This window comes from Ipomoea triloba, chromosome 6 (assembly GCF_003576645.1).
Source record: "Ipomoea triloba cultivar NCNSP0323 chromosome 6, ASM357664v1".
NCBI classification, from domain to species: Eukaryota; Viridiplantae; Streptophyta; class Magnoliopsida; order Solanales; family Convolvulaceae; genus Ipomoea; species Ipomoea triloba.
The window spans coordinates 17,156,435-17,167,271 of record NC_044921.1 but is presented as its reverse complement, the minus strand read 5'-3'; the positions used below and the strand labels follow the sequence as shown (position 1 = coordinate 17,167,271).

General features: G+C 36.5%; 1 protein-coding gene across 2 annotated transcripts; it reads right to left on the bottom strand.

The window, feature by feature from the left end:
• Nucleotides 1-372: 372 nt before the first annotated feature.
• On the bottom strand, nucleotides 373-7,090 carry LOC116022585 (maltose excess protein 1-like, chloroplastic). Of its 2 annotated transcripts, none has more exons than XM_031263341.1 (10): nucleotides 6,963-7,090; nucleotides 5,138-5,578; nucleotides 4,636-4,800; nucleotides 4,259-4,549; nucleotides 4,079-4,168; nucleotides 3,410-3,511; nucleotides 3,200-3,318; nucleotides 1,456-1,518; nucleotides 1,305-1,366; nucleotides 373-638 (listed from the first exon to the last, which is right to left on the bottom strand). In XM_031263341.1, the coding sequence occupies exons 2-10, from the start codon at nucleotides 5,390-5,392 to the stop codon at nucleotides 553-555; spliced, it is 1,233 nt and encodes a 410-aa protein (XP_031119201.1). In that variant the 5' UTR covers nucleotides 5,393-5,578; nucleotides 6,963-7,090; the 3' UTR covers nucleotides 373-552. The 2 variants fall into 2 exon arrangements, with proteins under 2 accessions (XP_031119201.1, XP_031119202.1); XM_031263342.1 differs by lacking the exon at nucleotides 6,963-7,090 and adding an exon at nucleotides 6,750-6,905.
• Between the last annotated feature and the right edge of the window lie 3,747 nt (nucleotides 7,091-10,837).

Below are 10,837 nucleotides of genomic sequence, written 5' to 3'. Positions count from 1 at the left end.
ATAATTAATCAGGTACTAATTACAAACATAATCATGAGTTTTTATTTAATTAATTTGTTCATTTATGTGATTTGTCATGTCCATTTTAATTTTATATTTATTAACTTAATGTTTATTAATGTTTAAAGTTAATTATGTTTCATATATTCTCTAAAAGAAGTAATCATAATCATATTAATCAATTTGGCAATAATACCCCGAGATTTAATACCTATTTAATAAAAATTTTAACAAAGAACTATTTATGGTAAAAAATGAAAGTCAAGATGCATCTTTTGGTCGAATTGAAAGTCGAGGACTAAAAGAAGTACTAACCCAATAATCAAGAGGACCATTTGTGGTATTAACTCATAAGAGAAGTAGAGAAGAGAGTAGCTCTTGCAAAATCATGTAAGATTGCATTATTAGGATAATGTGTACTGTACATAGCAAAGCGAAATGAAACTTTTGGCTAATGCTAAAATAGGTTCTCGCAAAGCTGACTGTTTCCTCGAGAATAAACTGCCAAAACTGAAGCAATATCATACTGGCATTCTGTTCTTGGAGCACCAGTTATTTTGAACCAGAAACCAATTTCTTCAAGGATGTCAAAGGTGACCTGTAACCATATACTTGCGTATCTTTCCAGAAAGCCATAACTGTGGTTTTTCAATGAATGAATGAAAGAAGCAAAACAGAAAAGGAAAAGGTCAGGCTGCTTCTCAATCACCCAAACAAGTTCTTAGTAAAGGTCTAAAGGAGATATGATTATATAATGTATAATATCCCTGCCTGGGATGCCATGTCATTTGTTATCCCAACCAACCGTTAGATGAGACTTTTTCGCCCCAAAAGGTTGAATCCCCAACCCTAAGGCCCCACACCCCAACCTAACAGAGTATTTGGGAAGATGTAAATCATAGTAACTCAGTAGCTCGGCAGACAGGGTCAAATGCCGGTGCGCACAAGAGATCTACTCACTTTGGGCATAATCTCCACAATGCCGCTACCAAGTTTCAAACCTTGGTCTCTTGTCCCAAATACTGCCTACTGAACCAGTGAGCTAAGCCCATGCGGGCAGGGGGAGGGGCAACAAATAGCAGAATAATACACAAGACAACTGTGATGCCATGCACTTCAGGAAACATAATAATGTGCACTTGTTCATAAAGACAAACAAAAACTTCAATATTTGCATGTAATACGGATTGTGAAAGTTCAAATTATTAGATGTCATGAACATTATAGTTATATTCATTAACAGTGTGGTGCATTAACTTAGAAACAGTAAACAAAGATCAGAAAGCAATGCTAAGAAGACGTACCTATCCATGCTACAAACCCAACTGTAGCAGCCAAGAAAAATTCCTTGCTAATGACTTTAAAACTGAATACACAACAAAGCCTGCTTTAGTCAAATTATGGAATAGATCCTTTCAATAATTTCAAAAACTTTAATACGTATGCATATAGTACCTATACAAGCAAACAAGATTTCCCCATCCATAAAAAATGCAAGCCCAACTAGAACCTGTGAACCTGTCATTTACGGAGAATTTTAAATGTGAGACAGGATATTTTGATGCCAATAAGAAAAAACAGAAACAAAAGCATGTTCATATGTCCTTGTATACACTAATACACCACTTACCAGTAATTAACCAAATTAGTTCCAGTTTATGGTTAATGAAGACAAATGTCATTAATCGATAGTTCTTACCGAGTTTCATAGTATCATGAAGGTCATTGCAATTACCAAATTCAGACAATCATTAGCATGAATGGCAAAAAAGCAAAAAAGCAAAAAAAGCAAAACCAACATGAAAAAGGAAAAGAGGACCAAAATTATCCTCTTCAGACAATCATCCAACACACACACACACACACAAAAGAACAAAGAAAATACAAAAGCAAAAATTAAAAAGAAAAACAGAGTACATGGCAGAAACTTTTTTGTCGAAAAGTTTGTATCTCTGACTACTTGTAAATTGGAATGTCTCAGATAAGTTGAACAAGTCACAAGCAGACAAAGGTGTAGCTTGATATACAAAACAGACAATGAAGAGATGAACATAAGCGCAACAAGAACGAATACCAACATTTTCCAACTAAAATGTAAGCCAAAATAGACTTCCAATCCAGAAACATATTTTACTTTTTTCTTGTAAAAAAAGAATTATCGATAATTCTTTTCACTAAAACTATTTTAAAGATGGGAGGATGTTGTATGTTCATGCTTGCTATGATAAATTGTACTTTCACTCGGTGACATTTCAGGAATGGTTAAAACACTTGACAAAGTAGATCCTATAGCTTTAGGCTATACTCATCGTCACCAACAATTATGCACACTAATACAATAACTGGATTAGGCTAGAGTTGCAAATTTAAGAGATCATTAAGCCATTAAGGGAAATAAGATGTAATGTTGTTCCATTATTGACATGATGTAAGTAACATAAGTTCTTCTGTTGAGCAAAGGACATTACTTTGCTAAATAAAAATAAAAACTCACTAATACAATAACTGGATTAGGGAAACCCCAACTTTAAAAGGTATGTGATACCTTGTCATAGAAAATAATATAAGATAACGTACTCCCTTTTACATCCCTACATCACTAGTTATTTAAGGAATAAAATGCTGTGCAGTGATGAGAAAAAAAAAATGTGTGCAACAGTTGAGCTCTCTCATAATATTACACAAACAATTGTCCTGCCCAAATTAAGATCCCTTACCCACCTTAATGTTTAGACAGTGAAGTAAAACTCCATGCTTTCCCTAACAAGCTATGCAGCTAATCAGTTATGGCCCTTTACCCTTCTCGGAAAACAGCAGAATCAATAGAATAATTCAATTCATGTAAATAAGAAATGCTAGCTGAATAAATGCTTTGTTTTTAAAAATATCCCAGTTTGTTGGCATTCTTCAGTCCTTGAGTTTATACATTACATATTAGAACTCAACCCACAAACAGAAAGATTTAGCATTTTAGCCACATACATTATATAATATATTGGAAGGTTAGGAGCATTCAATTTACAAGTTATCATAGACAAACAGGTTCTGGGGAGATCAGATAATGACTATGAACATCATCAATTCATTACTACCATAGTACCCATTGTTGATATTTTAATGATGTATAACATTCCTATTAGACAGAGATCTACATTAGAAAACCAAACTAAAAATAATGATTATCAGATTATGTTTGTACCACATGAGGTCCCGAGTAAGGAGTGCTCGAGGAATCATTAGTCCATTCCCAATCATGGCCAGCAACATTGAGACAGCAGATAAACCCTTGATGTTATCAGGATTAAGAATATTTGTCCACTGCACAGGAAGCAATAAATAAAGGTGAGAAACCTCAGAGATGTTATTTTATTTTTAACTTTTTAATAATTGAGGACTAGACAAAACGCACCATTTGTGCAACCGGCATCCACATAAAAAGAAGAGTGGCAGTCCACCCAGATAGTGATGCAATGAATTTGACACCTTGCTCTGACAGTTTACCCATGCGAGACTGTATACAGGATTAAAAAATTCAGATAAGTGCCAGGTTAAATTTTCACTCACATTATATGCTAAATCTGGTAAAGATGCTCTTTAATTTCAAACGTAGCAAAAACAATGCTTATGCGTGGCATATTTGGTTAATGGAAAAAAAAATATGAAGCATTGATTGAAATTGACTTCACATATAGAAAATGTTATAGCCAAATCTTGTGTGAAGACTAGAAAAAGCAAAGGAAAGAAATCAAATCAAACTGGTATATCAAATGAGAAATGGACCACAAATCACAAAGAGAAGACACTACCATGACTGTTTCTTATGTCACAAGTAAGACTAATATCTCACTCTCTCCTCCCACCCAAGGTGTTCTCCTGATGGGGTCAAATTAGATTCACAAATAGTACTCTGAGTCTCTTAAGTTCAAAAGTGTTTTACTTAATGCTTGAATGCATGCCTCTCTTCACCCATTTAGGGGTGAATTGTTTCCTATTTTGAACATCCATCTAATACTTCAAGCAAAATAAGACATATTGAGGTACATTCTAAATCTATTAGGATAGAGCCATTAATCATTACCATAAGCACAGCTGTCACTGCCATTACAAAAGATATTGCACCCGGCAAGATTGTGTTTGGAACATATGGGAGGAAGGTTGACCACATGACCTGTATAGAGACCCAAAATAAAGGGGAGACAAATTACATAAAATCTAGTATGTTACATAAGTAAAATACTTGAGAGACAGAAAGAATTACTTGTGGAAGTGCAGAGAGGCCTGCAATGGTTATAAAGTCTTCCCAATAGCGCCAAAGTCCAGGATTGAGCAAGTAAAAGTAATTCATGAAATTTATAACAAGACCACAAGCAACAACAAAAGATGTCACTACAAATTGAGGAAAAGGCATAGCTCCAGCCATAGCAAGCTGTAAGATTACAACATATGTTGATATAACTCCTAATGTCTGCACCCCTGCCACCTCCTTTTCCCTCTTCTTTATGAAGTATGATAGCAAAGACAAATTCCCTAGTAGTCCAGTAAACATCCCCTGTAGTACTATCATTGTTAGCCTTTTACAAACCTAAAATTTTGTTTTAAGAGAAAGGATATGCTAATAAAAGGAGAAAGTATTACCAGCCATGGAACAGCAAACAAAGCAGACTTATTCCCTGCAAGAAGATTACGAGCATTGAGTATGATTTGGGGCAGTTGCAACAGTAGAAATGGTACATTGGCAGCTCCTGCAAACTTTGCAGTCAATGAATCCCATTGCTTAAAGTTGTCACTACTTTTCAAGTCCTGTGATCCATGGATTTATCATAAATAGTTTGGTTAACCCATTATTTATACCATACTTGACTGAATCAGAAAGTGCAAGAAAAGATACAAACAGTATGACAGTAAAGTCATAGATTAATAATCTGTGTCCCATTTTATTTGTTCAACCATTGATTTGGTGGTAAAAAATCATTCTTTATGTATTATAGTCTGAAAAAAATCAAAATCTCAAAACTTCGAAAAAAGTAGCAAAAGTTTAGTTAAAACTTAAGTTTGGTTGACTCTTGGGAAACAAAATACAAAAGGTAAAATGGGACAAAGGGGGTGACAGATGGTATGCAAAAGAGTAATACAATACCTGATCAATGGAACCAGGTATATCTGAATCCAGTGCAGCGACTGGTTTGGGCTTGTGATGGTAGACTAAAGGACTGAAGAACATAAACTTCTTAAAATTAATCCCATCACTGGGTTGAGGTTTAATTGGATGGAGCGCATGACTTGATCGAGGTTGCTGGACATGATTTCTCAAAATGCAGCAATTAGAATGTTGGCTGGTGCATAGGGTCACCTTAGGCACGGGAAGCAATAAAGATGCCATTGAATAACTCATGTACACAAAGGTTTACAAGTTTTTTTTGTCAAGGCACTTCTTTTAGCAGACAGAAAGTTGAAGGAAACCAATTTCACAGGGGAAGGGTGAAATATGGCAAAAAGAAGAATGTAGACACAACTCCAGAAATATCCACATCAAACTCCAAGGTGAGGGGGCCAAACAAGAAGCACGGCTACTCCAAATCTATAAAATTCAACGGGTTGGAATATTAGCATCAGAATCAAATAACTTTATTGATTGTATTGCTGCTTAAGAAACAAAATGGAATGAGAAAAGTATCCAATGATTATTCCCTGTTAATTAACCCAGATACAGTGAAACCATTTCATAATTCCAAATTGCCAACATGCAACAGTCACATACTGTCATAATCTGGTAAGTTTTAAATTAAAAAAAGGATACTGCAACGGAAAAAATCATAACTCCCCAAGAAATATCAGTGTACCATAAATTTTCCATTAAAGCATAATAACATTCCATGTTTACTAGTAAGGTTAAGAAAGGGTACTCTAGTTTCAAAAACTTGCAGAATTTTGCAAACTTTAATGGGGAGAAAAGTTGGAAACTTTATGAAATTACCCAAAAAAAAAAAAAAAAAAAAAAAAAAAAACTCCCTAACCATTTGAAGTAGACTTGTTTTGTAGCATTATTACAAGGTCACCTAGAATAAGCTGATTGAAAAAATCTTACTAGTAGAAAATGTGGTAGCTAGGCAAACCACTACTGTATTGATTCCTGGAGGATTTTCTCAGTTCAAATCTAGTTTTCCACTGCTCAGTTTCAAAATAAAAACTCTCCTTTGCATCATCGCCATGATCAAACCACATATAACACCAATTTATAACCAAAACAGCACAATATTAAATCTAAACATATTCTCTAGCTCCCATTTAACAATAAACAGTTTTGACTCTATACAGTATCCCGAATAATTTCTTGTCACCAACTGAGCTTCATCCAGTCCTCTGGGCTCTGGAAATTACTTCTATATCTCACCCTCATCACATGTCTCTTATAAAAGCTAAAAATTAACAAACACACCCATTTGGAAACTCAGCCCACTTTAAACAAGAATGTAAGTTTCCAAGAACTTTGAGTTGGTTTCACATCATAAAGAAAAAGTTGCGTCTAGAACCGACTAAAGGTTGATGGATCATGGATGTGAAGTTATAACATTAGTATCCCAATCTTAGAACAGCACTCACAGAAACCAGGGAGTACACTACGAGAACAGAAAAAAGAATACGGGCATTACATCAAACAATGGCAGAGCAAAAAATTTCACAGAAAAACAAAAACAAAATTCAGATACTGGCACATAGAGAATAGCTGCTGAATGGAAGAATTCACACACTAGGAGAAAATTAAAATGATGACAATCGAACTCCCCAAATTCTTCAGCATCGATCAAACACGTAAAATTCAGTTATAAACAAACATCCATATACATATACATATACGCAAGAGGATGCACATAAGCTCGAATCGCGATACATGATCCACAAAAGGTGGAAATTGGGCGGCGAGCTCGACGTAATAGAGAAGGAAAGTGGGCATAAACACTTACTTAAAATAAGCTCTCACTCTCTCGGGATTAATGGCAGAAAAACCAACGGTCAGAGTACGGGGTCCGTGGGTGCAGATTATGTTGCTGATGCTGATCAGTGATCAGAATATTCAGGAGGCTAATGGGGAGGCCTCATTGGGCTTGGGTTTAGGTAATCAAGGCAAAACTTATGGACTCTTTATTGACCCAATACCAGAAGTGAGGGAAAGGAGAAAAGATGACGAGATGCTGATTGATGAGCCCAATCTAGTTGTCGTTCAACTCTGTTTGGAAAATTGTAGCCCAAAAAAGGTTCCAAGGGTCCTGTTTTGCAGGCCTGCCCAGACGGTTTTATGATTTTCGGGTAGTCAAAGGCATGCCAACCCTAATAGTGAGAATATAGAGAAAATGTAGAAAAAATATATAGAGAATATAGGTATTGTATTGTTAGAATTGAATGGTCTATTTATACATATTTTGGGCCTAGAGCCCTACAAGGAATAAGAATCCTGCACTTCCTACCGAGAGTCCATATGTTACATTATAACTAATAAGGTCTAATCCTGTTAATATTACAAATGCTAAGTCCAATCCTTATCTAACTCTTCAGTAGCTCTGCGCTGGGTCTCTTTCTTGGGCTTTCTTGATCAGTTACTCTCTTGGGCCGGTCCATGTGGCCCATGCCTAATATATTATCCATCATCCAATTCCCAACTTTTTTGAGATTTCGTGGTTACGAAGTCTCTCGAAAGTATAATTAGTCAGATGATCATCTTCAGTTGAGTCGACCTGCAAATAAGATTTTTCCTCCGACCAATCATGTAGCATTATGCAAATACAACAATTTCATACAAGTACAACAACAATTATAAAAGAGAATGATGAACAAATATAACAATTTCCAAAACACACCTTAAGTTTAAACATCCAAAATCTAAAGGAAACGAAATAAAGGAGCACTAAAGATAAAATAATAATGTAAGTAGTAACTAATTACATTGGTAGTTTGCCATTGGTACGTAGTTTGGTACAATTACGTAACCTAATATTGAGCATAAAACTGAATAAGCTAGCTAGGATTTCACTACCGCACAATCGCACACAAATTGCACGCCAGCTTCCTGTTCTTTATGTTCCAACATGATGAATGTAGGTATACCATAGGTGAGCTGATTCCTCTTTCATATTTAATATTATGATCTCAATGCCACCAACATGTTTGTAATTTTATGCTGTATTAGTGATTTATTTGTATGGTGTTTCAGGGAACATCTTCTCAGTATTTGTATTCCTTGCACCGGTGTAAGAATCAGTTATTACTATGTTCTTGGCAATGTGATATCGATTATATGTGTTATGAAATGTTAATCATTCACAGGTCAACATTTATTGAAATTAAATCTACATAGTCAGATCAACAATGGGCTTTGATTCTCTGCCTTATACTCTAGCACTACTTTCTTGCAAGCTTTGGATGTACTATGTTTCATCAAGGAGAATGTCACTCTTCTCATCTTTATAAGCTCAATAGGAGTTGTTGCTGAGACTACCTATATTCTCATTTTTCTTGTCTTTGTAACAAATCAAGCTAGGGTAAAACACAATATTATTCTTTATTCTTCATTAGATTTTTTTAAAGGTGAAAATTTAAAACAAAATTGTTAAATTCTTGTTCTTATATTTGTTTTTTTTTTCTTAATTTTTTATTTGTGTACGTAGTGTCAAACATTGAAGGAATTATTTCCGTGCATGGAAATATTCTCTTTAATTTTCGTGGTCTCATAATTTCTACCCACCTGTGAAATTCGTGTTAGTTCTATTGGATGGATTAGTGGGCAACCTCTATTACTGTTTTTGCTTCACCAATTATTCAATTAACATAGTAGTAAGAATATATAACTGTTATGAATATAATAATAATGTGTGGCCATTATCTCAATTATTGTATTTCTGGACATATGAAGACTCAAGTGTCCTTTGGAGTATTGAAGGGTTAACGTTATTGCCTATATATAGGCCTATGTATTTCATTTGTAAATGTACCAATTGAGAATATCAATAAGAAATATCTCGGCTCCCTTCTCTCCATTTCTCCTTTACAATTCTTCTTGTTATTGTTCTCGCATTCCATTTTTGCTCTGTTTGTTAGTGTTGTTGCTTGCAATTCTTTTAGTTTCATAACACGTTATCAGCACGAAAGTGCTCTTTCACATATGACGTTCTCCAGCTAGCAACAATGAACTACGGACGGCGAACTCCCACTATCTTCTCTCTGCGCTATTCCTCTCGGCTGACCAAAACAACCATTGCCACCATTTTCTTCGATTCCTCTTCTCTGGTCCGACGAGTTCTTAGAGACCTCAGCAACGGCGAGCCTCCGGCCTTCTCTCTCGCCAGCGATCATTTCTTGCGAGTTGAGGCGGTGGTCCGACAGATTTACGGTAAAGCTTGGTTGATGGCGTAGTAGTTGACCGGTGTTGGCGTTTCTCTAGCAGACGAACAAACTGGAAGGCGGCGTGGTCTTCCTTATCCATCCCCGTTTACAACAGATAGAAGACGGTGAGCCTGGTGGCTGCTTCCCTCCCGTCGATGAAGGTCAACAATAGCAGATCGGCGAATGGTGGTGGGTGAGCAGCGGCGGCCTTCCCCTCTCATCTCGCTGACCGTGAACCGTTATGGCTAGTAACGGACAACAGCGACTGTCTTTCCTCTTTCTCCCCTGCCGGTAAAGTGGGATGCCTCAGGCATGGCGGTGGTTGGCGACGGGAAAAACTCAGGCCTCTTCATCTCCTCTCTGTCCTCGACGTTGACCACCGAAGAATACCAACAACAGACCTTCTCCGGCATCGATCCCGGTCTTCTTTCACCGGTGACACTGCTTAGCGGCGGTGGTAATGGCGTCTGACAGATCCAGCGACAATAGTCGCGCCGTTGCATCGACCAGAGGTCACAGGTCGTTGGGTCTCGACCATGGTAGTGTACGGCGGTGTTTCCTGGTGAACTCAATCGACGGCGACCAGCAATGGTGTGTGTTGTCGATGAGTCGTTGATGATGAAGAAAGAAAATAGTGCTTGGTTCCATTTTCACACCTTCACGGGTGTTGTTTGGTTATTATTATTATTATATATTATATTATATTATTATTAGAAAATAGGGAGCAGCCAGCCGAAAGGCTACTGCTACCTAATAATATACTACTGCTAGCTAGTATATATATATATATATAATATTTGTTTATATTATATATATTAGCTTTGAAAATGATGGAGAATAGCCATTACATGGGTATGCCAAATCCGTTGGCAAGTCATCAATTATGGACTATGGGTATGCCAAATCCGTTGGCAAGTCATCAATTATGGACTAGCAGTGGAGAGAGATGATTAATGATGTTGGCTGGCTTGGTTCAAGAAATATGTCTTCCGCGAAGAAGACAAAGGTCACATGTTCAAGAAATATGTCTTCCGCGAAGAAGACAAAGGTCACATGGGTTTGATTTATAATTTCTCCGAAGAAGACAAAGGTCACATGGGTTTGATTTATAATTTCTCTACTTAATGATATTATTATTATCATTAAAATATATATATATAGTAACAGCAAAGATGCTGCTACCTTTGCACAAAGTAGGGGACTTTGTCCCTTACGTTATTATATATAACTATATTATAATGGACTTTGTCCCTTACGTTATTATATATAACTATATTATAATTGATAGCGTAAATGTAAACGGGTCTACGATTACGCTACGGATACGTGTGTTACGTGTGGTGAGGGATGCCGCTCGGCCGGTTAATCGGTCGCTCTACCGGTTGACGACTGAGCGGTAAGAAGCTATATCGCTCTACAGGTGACGAACAGTAACAAGGAGAGAGCAAGAGAGACGAATGAG